At 35.1% G+C, this 19,997-nt stretch overlaps 1 protein-coding gene and 1 pseudogene across 1 annotated transcript in view; one reads left to right on the forward strand and one right to left on the reverse strand.

Annotated features, from left to right (window-relative positions):
• Bank1 (B cell scaffold protein with ankyrin repeats 1) overlaps nt 1-19,997 on the reverse strand; it is a 286,896-nt gene that overhangs the window by 239,791 nt on the left and 27,108 nt on the right. Inside the window, exon 2 of the mRNA XM_078021872.1 lies at nt 9,313-9,711. Within this exon, the coding sequence (XP_077877998.1) occupies nt 9,313-9,711 (399 nt within the window). The remainder of the gene's footprint in view (nt 1-9,312; nt 9,712-19,997) is intronic.
• Nucleotides 10,166-10,892, forward strand: LOC101967187 (large ribosomal subunit protein uL30 pseudogene; annotated as a pseudogene).

A 19,997-nucleotide genomic window follows, 5' to 3' on the forward strand; every position in this document is an offset into this window, starting at 1 on the left:
CAAATAAGCACAAATTCATATTGTTCAGGGATTGCAATGGGGCCCACATCTGCTCTGAACTAATATGATGATCCCCATCGTATTAGCTGGTGCCAGGTGGTACTGGGTTGTGAAGAGCTCCATAATCATTGGACAGGAGAGTCAGAGCCTGAGCAAAGGGAAAGGTTGGACTAGAGGCCCTCCTATAAATCAGGGACACCCAAACCTGCAAAGAGAATTTTTTTTTCTTGGTTCTCAGCAGAAAAGAAAAGTAGAACAATCATCTCTTAAGGTTTCCAAACTAAGAGTATTAATGAGGGTTTAGGACCTGAAGATTTACTTGGGGGGGGGGGACCTCCAAAACTCCAAGTCAAAAATTTAGCTTAAAGTGATCCCAAATGGAAATTTTCAACTTTCCAGCCAAAAAAAAAAAAAAAAAAATCAAATCCAAATCTTCTCTTTAGCAAATGTATTAAAATCAGGCCTTAAAGTATTCCCCTAGATAATTGTCCATGTTATATCCCTCAGAGAATCAGGCCAGCAATAAACAAATTATTATTTTCAGGGGGATAAAAGATTAAGCTAATAAAAAATAAAACTGGAAAACAAGATTGTGAAGAAATCAGAATATGAAATGGGTCAAGCTTTGATAAACCTCTAAATGGAACTATTGGAAATGAAAAATGTTAACAGCATGTAATAACCAGAATAAGAAACTCAATCATTTTCAACAGCAGAATGAGAAATAGCAGAAAAATCTGTTATCTGAAATATAGATATGAAGAAATTAAATACAATGAAGCAACAGGGATTGAGGGATAGCAGGTATGAAGGGATGGGCAAGGGGTACAGAAAAGAGGGGGAGGAGGAGAAAGGTTGTACATGGACATGACTAAATGGAAGGAGAGAAAAACTATGGAAAGTGTGATGGCTCAGCATTTTTCAGATTATCAAAATACATGGAATTGTAGTAGTAAAAAACATGAGCAGTTACACATCAGATAAATTTAAAAATTAAGTAGCTAGACACCCAAAGACAACATGGACATCTTAATAGCAGTGAATGAAAAAACAGATTGCGTACAGAGAAACAGTTGTCAACAGGCTTTTCAATGGTAACAACAAAAGTGAGAAAATAGAAAAATATTTTCAAGGACTCAGAAAAAATACCCAGACTTCCCTTATCAGAGAAGCTACTTTTCAATAAAGATGCAAATTATGACATTTTTGCCTAAGTCAAAACTGAATTTAACAGAGTTCACAAAAGAGAATTACTAATGATAAACTTCCTGGAGAAAAACACATTCTAAAAGGAGTGTTTGAGATTCAAGAGAGAACAGTACACAGAAAAATTGTAAATAATGTTATTTAAGGTAAACAAATATTGATTCTATAAAAATCAAAAACATGATAAAAGATGGAATAATTATCCTATAAAATCACAAAAGAAATAATAAGTTATAGCATTATAAAGCCTTTCAACTTTTCAGAAGAAAAGAAAAACAGTAGATGTAATATTGATCATTTTTTTCATGTTTTCATACATGGTAATATTGATAATTTAACTGTGAAATTAGATATTCTTCTTAAAATTTCCAGGCTCCTGAAAGAATGAAATAGAATTTAAATAGAATAAATAGGAGGATCAACCCAGAGAGGCAAAAATATAAAATTAAGGAAAAATATGGAATGTATGGAAAGCACTAAGTAAGATTGTATAATGAAATACATATATATCAGGTATCTCAGACAATACAACTTGGTTAAATTATATATCTGATTACATATCTAAAAGACTACCATTGTGAGACTGAATTTTTAAAACTAGGATATATGTCATTTGTAAGATACACCTAATATTTGAAGATAGAGCACATGTATAAAGGTAGTTCAATATAAAAGAAGGTAAAAAATTTACATTATGAATAACAAGTTTAATCTAATGGCCATAAAAAAACCATACACAATAAATGTGAAGACTAAATATTTCTTTCAAAAATGTATTGAACATTTTAAAAGTGGTGTAAAAAAACCCCACAAAAATCAGGCCACAAAAGCAATTTCATAAGTTCAAAATACCTGAATAACAAAGACCATATTCTGTGATCATAAAATTAAATTTAGAAGTCAATGACAAAAAATAAATAAAACCCCATGCTCTCTTTATTGAAAATTTCTACAGAAGAAATCACTAAAAGTTTAGAATATATGTAGAATTGAAATTAAAGAATTGGAATAAATTTAGGGGGTGTTGATGAAGAAGTACTTTAAAGAAATTATAGTCATAAATATCTATTGTAAAAGGAAAACTCAAAAGCCTACGTGTCTAAGAGGTAAGCATTTTAAAAATCCAAAGGAAATATAAATAAAAAATATTAATTATATTATCAAAAATTTAGGAAATAGAAAAGTATATAATAGAAAATATCTTTCAAAAATTCATAAGGTTGTCCTCTGTGGGGGGGGGAGGAGAGGGGAAGCCAATAAAATTGACAAACTTTTGAGATTAATTATTTGAAAAGGAAACTGATAAATGACTTTAGAAATAAAAAGGAGTACAAAATTACATGCAGCACAGAAATAAAAAGGAGAATTATAAACAATTTCATGCTAATAAAGTTAAAGACAAGGAAAATTAACAAATTCCAAGGAAACTAAGTAACACAAATGAACTCAAATACAAAATGTGAATGATTCCAAAACCTTTAAATGTATTCAACTGAAACATTCAAAACAGGTCATTCACAATATTAAAGATAATCTGGAGTCCAGCCTCACATTACTCACAAAATAAACTGCAGATGGATATCATCTGACAGGCCTTGGCGGGCTCCCCGACCAGTTCTGAGCAGACCCAGCCAACCAGAGCTCTTCCAACAACCACTGCCCCAAGTGAGAGCAAGGAAACAATGCTTCTATGGTGTGTTTTGTTGTGTTGATTGTGCATGACTGGTTTTTGTTTTGACTCTCCAGTAACTCTTCTGCATTGCTACAACTACTCTTCATTTTAGGCTTCTTCTTTGCGATTTAATAAAACTGATAAACTAAATTCCTTGGTTCTGTACTATGAAAACAAAATAAAAATAACTTCTTCATGAAAAACATTAGTACTTATTTTTCCCCCCTCTCATTTGATGTTGAAGAAAATATGAGAAAAATCTGCCTTGCACAGAGCTGTTGGCAAAGGTAATCAAGGTGTGCGCTCAACAAGGCAAGGAGCGGAGTCATTCAGAAGTAAAGGTGATAGATGAAGAACAAAATCAAGGGAGCTCAGAGGCCCAGGAATGTGCCCACATCACAGACGATGTTAACATTTTTCTATTAAACAGAGGATGAAAGTTCACAATGCGGATATCAAAACTGCTAGTTGATTTTATATAATGTTGAAGTCAGATATTTAAATTACATGTAAACAATGCTGTGTGAATCCCACAAGGTGGAAAGACTACAAGGAGAATATTAGATAAGAAAACAAAGATAAATAAGAAAATAGAGGACCCCCCCCCCAGAAAAAGAAGAAATATTGTTAAAGAGGTTGTAAAATATGCAGAAAAGTGGAAAAATGTTTGATGTTTATTACGGTCAATTTGAGAATTAGATAAACAGAAAATGAACTGTTCTTAATTCTTTAAAAGGAAATAAAATACTCTGATGAAACATGAATTTCTCTTTAACTTTTTTAATATTAAAACTTTTCTCCAGAGTCTTAATTATAAAACATCTTTCTCCTTCATTAAGTTTTATAAAATTTCCTCTGATTTTTCTTTGTCTGTGTGAATATATTAAACAGTTAATTATTTTTATGACTTTCCTGGAATTTTTATTATTCTCTTTATCACAGCATGTTCCTGCATAAAAGGTTTCCTTTATTCATTGTATAATTTCTCTATGTGATGGAAAAAAGTGGAAAAGGGACAGTAAAAATTGAATTCCACATCTTTTGTCCCATTTCATCCACTTTTATACTTTTCTCAGTTTTGAAAACCAGACTCTATATAATCATCATGAATAACAATAAGAAACATAAAATAATGTAGCAGACAACTTAGGCAAGTTTATTAAAGCAAATTTATTGTTGCATAGACAGCAGCAATTAGAACGAATTTTGTCCAGGAACACAATTCACATGTAAAAGTTATATTATCTATGGTTTAGAAATTGCGTATAGACTTATATACTGGTTGCATTCTTGTATCTCAGGCAAATATGTCATATTTGAACATATTTTTGCACACAAAATGGCCATATTTTCCATTTGGTTAATCTGTTACTCTAAAAAAATTAGAGTCCTAAACTTGAATGTTAATAATATCTTCAAAAATAGTACTATGTTGTCTATAAAATGTGAATTTTCGTCTCATCAAATATGAAAAAGAATATCATTTGAAGATATAGCAGAATACCACTTACATAGATCCCAAAGGTATTCATCACAAAACAACTAAAGTAACAAAAATATATTCAATATTATACTGATATCATAATTTAAATGGCCAAAACAAACTGAATTCTTCAAAACACAGAAATTATGAGGGTGAACAATCACGTAAAATTTGGCTATCAATCTTCGAGGTGCAGTGCTCTTTTGTCTTGAGAAATATGTGGCAGTCAATGTACTTTACATGCACATTTGTGTAATTTTTTCATAATTTTTCAATTGTAACTATTTTTCTCTTCAAACAAAATTTAAAAAGCTTAATATATTTGAAGAATACTAAAGACAGATAAACAGAAGCAGAGAGAAGGAAGGGAGAGAAAACAAAATAAAACAACTCAATGGCACATGAGACCACAAGTTAAAAGCACGTTGTGGGATTAGAGAAGATGGCAGATGAGAGGAAAGATGAAATTCTCAGCAGTTTCTTAGCACCTGTTTTAGTCAACTATTTCACTGCTGTGAGTAAAGGACCCAATCAGCACAATTGCATAGGGAGGAAAAGTTTATTTGTGGACTCAAAATTTCAGAGGTCTCACTCCATGGACAGCTGGCTCCATTCCTTGGGTTCACGATGAGGCAAGACATCATGGTGGAAGAGTGTGGAATAGGGAACCAGCTCACATGGTGATCAGAAAGCAGAGAAATTTCCCCACTTGCCAGATACAAATATATACCCCAAAGCTGCACCCCAATTCCCACCTCCTCTCCAGCCACACCCTACCACTTCAGTTACCACTCAGTTAATCCCTATGAGGGGATTAATTCGCTGATTGGTTAAGACTCAGAACCCAATCATTTCTACTTTGAACCTTCTTGCATTGTCTCACATGTGAGCTTTTGGAGACACCTCACATCTAATCCTTTACAGTACCACAAGTAAAAAGTGAAATGACTAATCCTCAGTGAGGTGAGTAACTAAAGGAACTCACAGAAATTCAATACTGGACAGCAAAAGAAAGCATAGAGACACAGAAAGTTGGAAACTTTGAACATAATAGATGAAATAATATGTTAGAGATGTGGCAGGTTGGCTGGCAGCAGTATGGCAGTCACAACTGCTGGAGAGCAGGCAATGAGAGAATGGCTTTGGGAACCTGTAGAATAGAGAGAGAGAGAGAGAGATCTTAGTGTACTTAGAGTCAGTATGGGAAGCTGTTGAGTAAAAGGCAACCAAAATCACTTGTCCTACAGGTGGACAGTCTTGTGGGAACCAGGATCACTAGGAGTCCATTAAAAGCTCAAGCAGAGGCGGAGATAGCAAACTCATAAAAGAGGTTTCCAGTGTATCCAGCAGTTGCCTGTTATAGGCTGTATGGTGTGCTTGGACTAGTGTGATTAAAATAAATGCAAAGAAAATTGTGCTCAGGACATTCAGGCTTAGGATACTAAGGATAGAGATAGAGTTCCTTTATTGCTGGAATTCCATAAGAGCTATTGGAAAGATGCCAATAATGGCCACAGAGGAGCATCTGTACTCCAAGACTAATACTGGGAAATTCTCATCCATAGCAGTGAATGTAAATCCTATGGAGTTTTTGCCTATGCACCTTAAAGGTGGAATTTATGAGAGGTAACTGAGACCCAGATGTCCATCAGAGATTTGTATCTCCCAAGAATCCAAGAGTGTGGATCAAGGCTCAAATACCTACTGACAGAGTTCCAACAGTCACCCAAGACCAAACACCAGCTACTGAAACTCTGCACCACCTCTGCTATAGGAACAAAAATTTCTTTAGCACTCCTCCAACTATTCCACCATAAACTGAGAGATAGGATGCTGAGAGCTACTACAACTAACTTTGGCTCCTAACCACCATGACTGACAGCTAATTGAGGAACACAAAAATGTCAGATGTCATAGCCTCCAGATCTTTGCCCAAGGGTTGCAGAGTAAAAAAAATAAAAATATGAAGAACGAAAATCCAACTTTTTCTATAATTGTGATCATTACCTCAACTAAGATAAGCCCTTTATTTCTCATTAAGGATTTTTAGCTTTCTTTCTTTCCCCCACGCAATACTCAACCCCATATTTTTACCTTTTTTAATTTATAAATTTTTCAAACATTATTTCATTATATTTTATAACTGTCTTACTTTCTTGTGTGTGTTCTCATTATGGGAATAGGTTAGGAAATATATATATATGTGTATATATATAAATTTATGTCACGAGCTGTCTGTGGGCTGTGTGTGGACTTGGTCGGTATTGCAGCCTAGTTAATAGGAACATCTGATGTCTGGGAACTTCCAGTGGACATTTCCAATGTAAAAGACTGCCCAGAAACATTGTGAATTCCTATTTTGCTCTTCCATGTCACACATAGCACCTGGGATAGGTGTGACCTGCCAAGATTCCAATCAACCTGTGGATTGTACATCACAAAGCAAAACTCCACCCTTGAAACCTTCCTGTCTTTGATGTACTCCCTTAAATAAACCACTGGAGCCATTTTATTTTGTCTAGTTCCAGCTCTTGCATGGACTGGATACATCAGGGGCTGTGTTTTTGAAAATATATTTCTGACTCTTTGTTTTTTGTTCTTCACTAATTACTCTAGACTCTAATTTCTCAGGTGGTTTACACCCTCCTTGGCAGGAAGAAGAACCCATTAATGAGATGCTGGCCATCACCCCATAAATTCATATATATATATATATTATTGTTTCATTCTTCACTGGGTTTGACTTAGGTGGGGTATAATTATAAGTGAATTTGAGCTGTTTTGTTCTTACATTTGGCTGTTTGTTTCTACCTTGTGTTTTGTCTCTCTTATTGCCCATACATCACTCTTTCTCCAAATAATAAGCAAAGTTAATGTTTCCTCTTCTTTTCTTTATTAATTTGTTATTTTTATCCCTACTTTATAACCATCATCTGCTATCTATCTCCTGCCTTTCCTTTGTTAAATTTTTTAATATTTCAAAATTTCTTTTGCTCCTACCCTATCTTCTCTTCATTAAGAAACTGCAATCCTGGAGATCGGAGATCTGGGGAAAAGCCTGCCCTCCACATTGCAGCCTGGAGAACCAGAGAAAGGCCCTATTCATCAAAAGAAACCATCAGAGGGCCTACAGAATGGGAGCAGATCTTTACCACAAGCACATCAGACAGAGCACTAATCTCTAGGATATATAAAACACTAAAAAATCCTAAAACCAAAAACCCAAATAACCCAATCAGTAAAAGGGCCAAGGAACTGAACCAACACTTCTCAGAAGAGGATATACAATCAGTCAACAAACATGAAAAAATGGTCAACATTTCTAGCAATTAGAGAAATGCAAACCAAAACTACTCTAAGATTTCATCTCACTCCAGTCAGAATTGCAGCTATCAAGAATACAAACAATAATAAGTGTTGGCGAGAATGTGGGGGAAAAAGCACTCTCACATGTTGCTGGTGGGACTGCAAACTGGTGCAGCCAATCTGGAAAGCAGTATGGAGATTCCTTGGAAAACTTGGAATGGAACCACCATTTGACCCAGCTATTCCACTCCTCAGTTTATTCCTAAAGGTCTTAAAAACAGCATACTACGGGAATGATAGCTAAATTGTAGAACCATCCCTGATGCCCTTCAGTAGAAGAATGGATAGGGAAACTTTGGTATGTGTACACAATGGAACATTACTCAGCATTAAAAGAGAACAAAATCATGGCATTTGCAGTGCCTATATAGCACTGAGTGCCTATATTAAATAAATAGAGAAATCTCAAATATGCTTTCTCCACTTGAAAACCTCATAAAAATATGAACAAACTAATTCGAAAATCAGTATAGGACAGAAAATAATTAAGATTGAAACCAAAATGAATCAAATTGAGAATAACAAAAGTACATAAAAACAAAGCAAGTTGGTTCTTTGAGAAGAAAAATAAGATTGATAAACCCTTTACCCAACTAACCAACAGAAAGAAAAAACCCAAATCAACAAAATTATAAATAACAAAGGAGATATCACCATAGACACTTCTGAAATCCAGAGGATCATAGACAGGATTTTGAAAATTTGTACTCCAATAAATTGGAAAATCTAAAAGATACTGACAAATTTGGGGGCACATATTATCTTTCCAAATTGAACCAAAAAAGATGTACAAAATCTAAATAAACAAGTATTCAGGTAATGAAATTAAAACAGCAATTAAATGCCTTTCAAGAAAGAAAAGCCTAAAATATGATGGATTCTCAGCTTAGTTCTACCAAACCTTAAAGAAAAACTAACACAGTTCTTTCTTGTTGTTGTTCTCTTTAAAAAATCATATATGACAGTGGGATGTATTTTGACATAACATACATACATGGAGTATAACTTCCCATTCTTGTGATTGTACATAATGTGGAGTTACACTGGCCAAATATTCATATATGAACATAGAAAAGTTATATCCAATTAATTCTACTGTCTTTCCCATTCCAATCTCCCTCTTCCCTCATTATCCTATGTTCAATCCAGGGAGCTTCTTTTCTTTCCTCCCTTCCACCTATTGTGAGTCAGCATCAGCATTACAGAGAGAACATTTAGCCTTTGTTTTGGGGGGGATTGGCTTATTTCACTTACCATGATAGTCTCCAGTTTTATCCATTTACTGGTGAATGCCATAACTTCATTATTCTTTATGGCTGAACAATATTCCATCATGTGTATGTACCACATTTTCTTTCTCCTTTTATCTTTTGCAGGACACCTGAGCTATTTCTCTAGCTTGGTTATTATGAATTAAACTGCTATGAACATACTGTTAAATAAATTTGGCTTCTGTTTTTCTACTTTTTATCCTAGCATCAGATTTTCATTGGTTTAAAAATAAAACTTTAAATTTATAAAGTATTAAAAAAAATAGACAAAATAAAATAAAAACCAACAAATAGAGAGGATTTGGCAACACTACCTCTGAATATGATTTGCTTGATGATAGAAATGTAGTCTTCAGGCTCCTGCTCTGTTGAGATTTCCCATGGGCTTCCAGAGATATTTAATAATTTATATAGCTGACTTGAGCTCTTCATTCCACAAAGCAGAGTAACAACACTTTCTGGTGAGTCAAGAACTTCTTCCAGAAACTGACGCTTCTTTGAAGTTAGGTCTTTAAGCAGGTCATTGGATAATATCAAAAGTTTACATTTGTAAGAGTTTAAGCTTAGCAATTCCAAATGCTGAAGAGAGAAACTGTCTAAGCAATATAACAGGATTGCTTCTCTTTTCACAACATGGAAAAATACTTCTCTCAAGTACACAGCCCATTCCTTAGCATCTTCTTCATATATTATCATGATGTCTTTTGCATTTCCTAGAAACAGAGAAAATAACGTATTATCTTTTAAAAATGCTAATAGCAGTCTATATTTGATTTATTTTTATAATCTGCCAATATATTCTTTAGGCAATATGATAATGTGCTTGTCCCTGAGTTTAATCCCTGGTACTCCCCCCCAAAAAAATATAGAATGTGGAAACTGATTTTGGGTAAACAAAATAACAATATCACCCTTCGTAGAATTTAGACTTTTTATAGAGCCAAAAGTTGAAATGTAATTTAAAAAATGACCTCATTCTCTCAATATTTCTTGTGTCATCATTTCTTCCTAAGCAATAATAAATAAGCTAAAAAATACTTGGAATGAAGACATTTTTATCAGAAAAGTAACATTTCCATCAATTTTACACAACAATAATTTTTCATTTGCAAGTAAGAATGAAGAGTATGATCTTATTTTTAATTAAAAATCATTCCCTTCTCTCTTTTCCAACTGGAACGAACCACGGAGGGTGCCAAAGAGAAGGAAAAGGAGGTTCATGCTGTGTCAGAAACCCTTAGGAAAAAGTGAAGGAATTAAAGAAGTTTGCCCAAAATCTGATTCAAAAGTCTTATTATTAAGCTTATCTATGAAAAAGCCAAGGAACATAGGCAGATGTACAGAGTGGAGATTTGAATGGTTAGGGTAACAAGATCATATGGCAACTTCTATGTACCTGCAGAACCCAAATTGGCACTGGTCATCAGAATCAACGATATCAATGGTGTGAGCCCAAAGGTTCATTAGGTGTTACAACTTCTTTACCTTCGACAGATCTTCAATGGCACCTTTGCTTAAGCTCAACAAGACTTCAATTAACATGCTCAGGATTGTGGAATCATATGCTGCATGGGGGTACCCAAACCTGAAGTTGGTGACTGCACTAATCTATAAGCGTGGATATGGCAAAATCAATAAGAAACAAATTGCCTTGGCAGAGAATGCTTTGATTGCTTGATCTCTTGGTAAATATAGCATCATCTGAAGGGAGGATCTGATTCATGAGATCTACATTGTTAGAAGATGCTTCAAAGAAGCAAATAACTCCTGTGCCCTTTCAAATGATCTTCGCTAGGACATGGAATGAAGAAAAAGATCACCCATTTTGTAGAAGGTGGAAATGCTGGCCATAGGGGAAGATCAGATTCACAGGCTTATTAGAAGGATGATCTAAGGTATTTTTGTAATCTGGTTAGTTAATAAAACAATACCTGCTCTCAAAAAATAAATAAATAAATAAATAAAATTTAAAAAAGCATTACCTGACTATCTACCCAAAGTAATTTCTAATTTACTTAGTTGTTAGCAATGGTTGTTTATGAGGGTGATGTAAGATTAAGATAGATTCTTAAGAAAATTACACAGGTAGTCTTTTTCAATACCCTAAAGTCACTTTTACTTATGTTGAAAATTGAGCCTTCTTTATACATTTATATTTGATTTATACTTTGTCAATGATCTCTATCTGGATATTGTTTATATTTTTAATAATGAATGTGTATCATTTTGCAAAACAAAATGATCACCTTTAAATGTCAGTTTGTATGGTATCAAAAGGATGGAAAGCAAGGTACTAAAAGTCTTGTAATCTACAATCCTGCTTTTCTCTGGGATTCAGGATATGTGTTCAGCACAACTGAGGCAGGGCAGTGAGCAGCTAATGATCTTGAGAACTTTTAAATTGTTATTGAATTACTGATTTTATGTATTTTTTCTCTTTTCTCATCCTATAAGTATTTATCCAAAGGCAGATTATCTTTCAATTTTTTATTGATTCCTACCCTTTCCTACCATTATTTCCTGAACATATATTCAATAATTGTTTGAATACATTTATATGTAAAACATTAGAAATAAACATCTGGCAAAAATTGTGCAAGAATCATATGCAAGTTGCGTGTGAATCATCAGTACAATTCTGTCACTGTGTAGTCTCTCAGTTTGGAGGATAAATAGTCACTTGTTGAACAAACACAAATATCATGTCATAATTCAGTATTTTTATGTTTGAGTAAGAGTGGAGGAAAAGTTTTCTTTATATTAAATATAACCAGGATAAGCAGCTCCTCTATGGTTATAAAATTATCAGAGCAAAATTAAACTAGCAATAATAAAAATACTGAGCACGCTGAAACTAGGCCCATATGTGTTTTATACAATCTACTTCATTTAAGCCTCAAAATTACCTACTAAGTAGATACTAATATTTTCCCATTTTACAGATGGGAAAACTGACATCCTTCTACAATCAGAATTCCAGAGCAGTCTGGCTGCTCTACTGCCTATAATTCTAACAGCCAAGGACAGAGTAACATTATTTAAAAGATTAAGATAGATTCTTTGTAAAGATATGGGTTAGACACTCTTAAGCTGGTGATGGGGTGATCTTAAGGTATGTAAAGTGTGAGAAGGTTCCTGGGAGTCTGGTTTCCTGTCCAGGAAAAAGAGGAAGGAAAAGGAACATATGCCGCACCTGATGGGTATAGTTATCTAAGAACTCACAGAATTTACTTCTTGACTCTAATACTCAAATCAATAAAACACATAATAAGCTTTGAGGACATATTAAAGTTCAGAATGAGCACTCCTATTACTGGGTTAGGTATTGCAATAGGCTGATAAATATAAGAAATCCATTCTAGAGACCATCACAAACTGCCTCCAAAGCTTCTCAAGAAAATTACACACAGGTAGTCTTTTTCAATACCCTAAAGCCACTTTTACTGATGTTGAAAATTGAGCCTTCTTGATACATTTGTATTTGATTTATACTTTGTCAATAATCTCTATCTGGAAATTTTCAAAAGCCTCAAGATTGTCATTAAATGTCATTCCTTTCTTCTCTATAACTGAAATCATTTCAGTATATTCGTCTTCAATTTTCTGAATTACTATTTACTAATAATTCACATGTTGCTAAGCAGTTAATGTGTACTATCTCATTCATCCTCACAAATATGTATGGAGTTGGTCTTGGTATCCTTGATGTATTAGTGGTTACAGCAGCCATCAGAGAAGTTAAGTAACTGTCACAGCCACAGAAGTAATCATTGATCTTCATGCCCCCTTCCATTCTTTTCATATGAAACCAAGTCCAGTCAAGATATAAACGTTTAATACATAAACACCTCTCCCACCATTTTTTTGTTTCATTTCCTGGGGATTGATCCCAGGATCTCTATCAGTGGCCTACATACCAACCCTTTTTAAATTTTGAGACAGAGTCTTGCTAAATTTTCCAAGTTGGTCTCAAACTTGAAATCCTCCTGCATCAGCCTCCCCCAAAATCTGGGATTACAGGTATGCACCACCATGCCTGGCCTAGGGGCCCTTTCATAGACATTGTTTTCTTTTACCTTGGCCTAGGAAATAGAAACTTATACTTGAGTAATATCTAGCCTGTAGACCCACAAGTAGTTATGTATGAATTTTCAAAAGTAGCCTGTAGACTTGTAGTGCACTTTGTTTTATGCACTGAAGTAAATGAAATCTAAATCATCATTCTTCTCTTTTAAGGAAGGTTACTATCATTAAGACTCACCAACTTTTATAAATGGTGAAAGAAAACAATAAATGATGAACCTGAAACATAGAAATACAAAATCTTCATTCCTGGAAAGCTACAGTATGATATTACAGTATGATAAAAGTACATTGCTCTTGAAGATTCAATTACGCTCAGCAAATAAATTATTAAAATGTAGATCTTCAGTCCAGCAACATAAAGTAAATGATGGCATTATAGGATGGTTTTACAGGAACAGAATAGAGCAGTATTCATTTTTACATATTTACCATAAAGTGTTCTTTGAGATTCAATAGTATCTTATTTATTTATCTAACAAAATATTACAATGAATTTTTCTACTTGAAGGGAATTTGTATTAATAATCTATGTTAATAATTGCTTTTACATAGAAAAGAGATTATACCACATATCATTGTCAAAAGAATGAGGCTAAGCATAAACTAAAATCCTTCCTATTTTACATGCATAGCTTCAAATGGCAGATTTTCTTCTTCTTGAAAAAGATCCAATCTCATATCCACGTTTTGATTGCATATAATGGGAAAAGATTGCATGAAGCATATTTTCAATATTACATTTTTTCTACTGGTGACCAACAGAGAGAAGAAGAAAAAGTAAAAAATTATAAAAAATAAGTTACAGTCATAATGGAATCTATAATGACTACATGAACATTAATCTTGATAAAATTGCACACATATATCATTACTTAAATCACATAGTAAATATAGTTAAATTGGTTTTAGATCCCAAATTTGTAATATCATTTCTAGTATTAAGACAGAGAAACACACTTTAACTCACATTTCTTCTCCAGGAAAGCTGATTAATTTCATTTATTCATAGTGACAAAAAGTGCCAAGCCCTTCTTGTATGCTCTGTATGTATCTGTGTAGTGGGTGCTGCTGATGCGTATCCCAAGTCTTCACCGACCGCCAGCTATAACAACTTACCAAGCAGCTATCAAGGTCAGTTACCAAGCACACTATTCACATCTGCCCTCTGCCTTAGACTTTCTCTGATGCTGAGAGCTTCTTCAGCCTGTGCACCTGCCCAGCCACTCAGAAATGCTGGGAACTGAATGCACTGAGGGGTGACAGGTGACTTCAACTAATGAGGAATTGAAGCAATTGGGTAAATGACTGACCTTCTCCATTCTGTCATGGAACAGGTTTGTTCTACAGGTAACAGTGGTCCCAATGATATGGCATTATAATTGCTCATTGCATTATTCTGCTTATGAATAAACTCATCATTGGCTTTTGTGAGTGAGGAATTGTCTCAAAGTCCTCATGAGTGCATCATAGGCTTCCCTCCAAATAAAGTACCTAAACTCAAGTCCATTTCTCAGATTCTTTTCATTAGAATTCTCTGCACATGTCATTTAGTTCTTCCTTTCAAATATAGATAGCTGTAAAACAGAATTTTGAGATTATGCTTTTTAGCCATGGTGAGGAATGACCAGCAAAAATAATTTTTATATAAATTCAGGACTCTCCCTTTTCTCGTTCTTTTTAAAATGCAAACACTCCTAGGCCTTATAGGGCAATCAGGCCATCTAGCTCAGTACAACTCTCCTCCTGCCCTTCTAAGCCGATTACTAGTGAATTTGCCCACTTGCTAGCATGCTAACCCACTTACCAGTAACTCATTTAGCCTAAACTGTTCAAACTCTTCATGTTATGATATGATTATTTTAATGGAACTATAACTCAACCAAGAGCTCACTCTCCAGAATATAGACCAGTCAAATCCCTTTTCTTCTCCATATTTCTTTGGGGGCTGTCATTGTTATTTAAACACTCATTCAAAAACAGTTGAACTAACCTTTATGCCCTTCAATCGATGAATGGATAAACTGTGGTACAGATACACAATGGAATATTACTCAGCATCAAAAGAGAATAAAATTATGGCATTTGCAGGTAAATTGATGGAGTTGGAGAATATCATGCTAAATGAAGGAAGCCAACCCCAAAACACCAGGGGAAAATGTTTTCTCTGATAAATGGATACTAATCCATAATGAGGGCTGGCATGGGATGAGTGAAAGGACTTTGGATGGAGCAAAGGGGAGCAAAGGGTAGGGGGGTAAAGGTGTAGGAAAGATGGTGGAATGAGATGGACATCATTACTCGGTACATGTATGTTTGCATGAATGATGTGATTCTACTTCATATAAAACCAGAGAAGTACAAAATTCTGCTTCGTTTGTGTAAAATGAATCCAAGAGCTTTCTACTGTCATGTGTAATTGACTAGACCTAATAAACAAAACAGTGGAGTAGAATATTGAGGCTCCAGCTGGTACTAATTGTTAATAGGTCATTTAAAAAATTATAAACGTAAGAGACTCTAGATCTATGTGAAGGTTTACATGTTTCAAATTTACCTAGTGGAAGTTTGAGGAATTCTATTCCTGCAATATCCATATCCTTCCCTTCCTTTTACTGCTATTACTGTCTAGATTATGGATTCTAAAAAACAGATTATAAAACAGCTTATTATTTTATGCTTTAAGAAAAGAATACTGTGATAAGCTACAATAAACTACAAATTTTAAGATGAATTCTAATTTTAGAGAATTTAAATAGCAAGAATTTAAATAGCTCATGCCTATAATCCCAGAGGCTAGGGAGGCTGAGGCAGGAGAATGATGAGTTCAAAGCCAGCCTCAGCAAAATCGAGGCAGTAAGCAACTCAGTGAGACCCTGTCTCTAAATAAAATACAAAATGGGGCTGGGAATATGGCTCAGTGGTCGAGTCCCCTTGAGTTCAATTGCCAGTACCCACCCCTAAATAAATAAATAGCAAAACCAAACAAAAACAGAAACACATTCAGAATCAAATTTAATAGGACCACTATTTCACACTGTGTCTAAGTGCTTCTCATTTCACCCACTCGCTCTAAGAATGCTGTCCTCAGGACCTGGTTACTTTCTGTGACCTCTCCAGATTGCTCCTGCCCTATAGATGACAGTACTCAGGCTCCATGGCTTCCCCCACAGAAAGCAATACACTGAACGTGAGAAGAAGGAATGGTGGAGGCGATTTCTTGGCCTTCCCACTCACTCCCTCATTCTGGTTTTGGCAGTGTCTCCTTTCTTGTGTGGCCCCTTCTCTGAAGCTTTTCTTCTGTGCTCCGGTTTTCATGCAGCTCCAGTCACATCTTCTCTCCTCTTCCCTCAGGAGCCTAATAAAGGATTCCTACCGTTGTTAATCTGAATGCTTCATTATCCCTCCTTGGATTCTCCAGCCCTGCCTATCTCAAGAAATAATCCTTTTCTTATATTTTTCAGTTAACATCTTTAATGGTGCCATCTGTTTTCTGTCAGGATCCTGATAAATAGAGGTCCAAAGAGTGCCCAAAGGAAACAGGCTCCACCAGATGGATTTTGGAACTGGGTTGCTCTCGTAAATGTGGAGTATTCAAGGAACCCCTTGCCAGGGAAAACTGGTACACCAGCAATTTATGGCATGCGGAGGCACCATAAGGATTTAGGTTTTTCACTAGTGATTATTTGGGATGGGGTGCCAGTGGAGGGAAGTTTTAGGAGATCAAATGACAGTGGGATTTAGTTAGTATGTGCAAAAGGGCTTACAGAAATGTGGATGGGAGGGAGGAATATGGCTGCCCAGACAGTTTAGACAGGATGTGCATGCAGAAAGAAAGCTACTACTAACCCTTCTAGGATTCATAAAACTTTTGTAAGAGCGCTGTTTAGACAAGTGAGGAATCCTAAGATCTGAGACCAGAGGATTGAGGCAGAGATAAGAGTGGGAACTTAGAAATTCCAAATACCCTGGAATCTTTCTTTAACAGAGGAAATCAGCATTTCCCTATAAAATCAACAAACAAACAAACAAAAAAAAAAAACAAAAAATAAATGTTTTCAAAAACTTCTCTTGAAATAATTGCCTCACCCCTGAGGTCAACTCTTCTCAGTACCTATGAGAGCCTACAATGAATGACTAAAATTAAATCCCACAAGGGGAAGGACGAGCATTCTCCATAAACTATTTCATATTCAGAAATTGTTCCTGGATCTTGCCGATGTGTACCATCATGAGTCTGAGAAGTATGCACGGAATGAATTTTAAGGGTTATGAGACTGAAGAAGGCAAGGTAAAAAGTTGAATCTGACTGAACTTATCAACATGATTATCTTCTTACAGGATTCATGATTTAATGTGCTATCTCAACACCTATGGAGTTACCTTAGAATAGTTAACTAAAACTTGGATTCCTTGTGGCCTACGGTCATGCAGTTGCAATGCTAGAACTTCCTTGCTAGGAATTGGCTCGCAAACTATCCCTAAAAAAACAGATAGCAAATACTTGAGGCTTTGTGGACTACGTAGGCCCGTCTTCCTCTTCCTCTCCCTCTCCTTTTCCCTCCCTCCCTACCTCCTACTTCTCTTTCTTCTACTTCTTCTTTTAAAACACTCTAAAAGTATAAAAACCATTCTTAGCTCACAAGGGCACCCAAACAGGACACTGGCTGATTTTGTCTTTGGTCATATTTTGCTGACCTGCTCTCTGAAGTGTTTTTGACATTCCCTTCACTAAGAATTAAGAAACTTCATCCTGAAAAGCACTGTGTGTGCTGTCTGTCCTCTGCAGCAGGGAGACCATGAAGAGGATTAAACCTTTGAATTGAACTTTGGACATCAATGGGGAATAATGAAGTCTGGCTTGGAGGATTACAAATGTTAGCACTTAATCCTTAGAATCAAAAGAGTTCTTTACTTTATGACTTTATGGATGGTGGTAGTAGTTGATCTGGGATACTTAGAATGAAATATGTGTGTAGACTATATAGGGTCTACTTCATTTTTGTAACCAAAGGAATTCTAGATCTGAGTGTAGAAACTGAATTGAGTTGTTGTATTAAACTATTAGTTCAATAGTTTAAATAGTTTATAGGTTCAGAGACTTTGGCTGAAGAGAGGTCAGGTCATTTTGGCAAAGTATTTTCTATGCTGCTAAACGTGGATACTATATACGTTCTCTAAGCCTTTCCCAGGCTGACTGGCATCCACATATGGACTAGAAAAAAAAATACCCAGGAGTGTCCTGTAGTGATAACTAGTTAATGATCACATCTGACACAAATTCCTGAAGACTCAAAATGCAACCACAGAGAATACAGAAGTCAGGTGTATTGATAAATGACACCTTGCCATGCATGTATCTTAAATAATAATTCCAGTGAGCCCTAGGAGATATCTTATGGGTATATTTAGAGCCAAGAATGTATAGTGGTAACATATGTACATAGTAAATATCAGAATCCTTATAGATGATGATGAATATTATGATTAAAATGTCAAAATATAAGTCTCTGGAATTGTTGCACTTTATCCCACCAGTAAACTACAAAACAAAATAGAACAGAAACCTATATACCTGGGAGAATTAAAAATATTAGTGCTACTCATAAAGAAATGAAAGATGTGATGGTAATTATTTCTTCACAACTCTTTTCGTGCACCAGTTTACTAGAGCAAAAGCCATAGTTTCTTGTAAAATAACTGCTGATTTTCACAAACCTTATTAAGGTTTTGTTATTCACTGTTGTTCTATGATGTCTTTATTGGAGCAAATCAACCAGCCTATGGAAACTATAAACAGATATTGATCAAGTAATTACTTTCTAATTTACTTCTTTCTAAAGATAATAAGAAGCAATTTGCAGTCATTTGGCCAAGGTAGGAGTAACCTATCACTGACTTACCTCAAGACTATGCCTCCTATCAAAAGAAGATCTGTAGATTTATTGACCATATTGATATAAAAATAATACCATGTATCATTTTATGCAAAATATAAAGCATGGAATTGATGAAATTAAATGTACTTGCTCATAAGGAAAGAGCAAATGCCCTAGATGCCATATTATAATATGTTTATATCAGAGTGTGAATGTGAACATCTTGAAACTCAGGGCCCTACAAGACTGGCAAATTTTCTAGACATCCAATGGTTTGAGGCATATCACGACACCCTTATATACCAAAAGACAAATTACTCTGTCTCATCCATCATTTTATGGGCCTCTTCATTTTGAAGAAATTTGCACATTGGAGTATTCTGACCCATTGAGAAAGTAGCCAGTAATAAAAACTGTTTTTTAGTACAACCCAGAATAAGAAGGGGATCTGATACATAATCAAGCTGCAGCACAACCTACACTGTCATTGGAGCTTTATGATAATGCTTTATAGATTTTTTTGGCAAGTCTCATTAGGTGATCCACAACACAGACATCTAAGATTTTTAAGGAAGATTAGCCTTTTTTTAATATCTCCTTTCTTTTTGAAAACTAACTTGTGAGTTATTATTGGGTCTTGATGGAGATTACTGTTTGCTTGCAGGATACTAAGTGTTTATGTAATCTAGTTGGCCATTAATACACTAATGTTCTATGACACACCACATTAGAAATCTGGCTATGAGTGACCAGATTCCCTCAGAAAATGGATACTTTATATTAGAAAACCAGAGTAGGGCAGTTCTAGGTGGGACAAGCAATTTCCACTAGCATGTGGTTCAAACTCCCTTGAAAATAAACCTTTCAGCTTCATACCTCTGCTGCAGTACACATCTATAGATTCGTGGGGGATTGCCAAATCTCTTAGCAGAGAAAAAGAAGTATGACATTGGCTTCTGGATGAGTTTGACAATATTGCTGTCAACAGGCCACAGTGAATGACTGCTGTACTGCAGCTCCACTCTTGGATGTCCCTG

This window comes from Ictidomys tridecemlineatus, chromosome 9, assembly GCF_052094955.1.
Source record: "Ictidomys tridecemlineatus isolate mIctTri1 chromosome 9, mIctTri1.hap1, whole genome shotgun sequence".
NCBI classification, from domain to species: Eukaryota; Metazoa; Chordata; class Mammalia; order Rodentia; family Sciuridae; genus Ictidomys; species Ictidomys tridecemlineatus.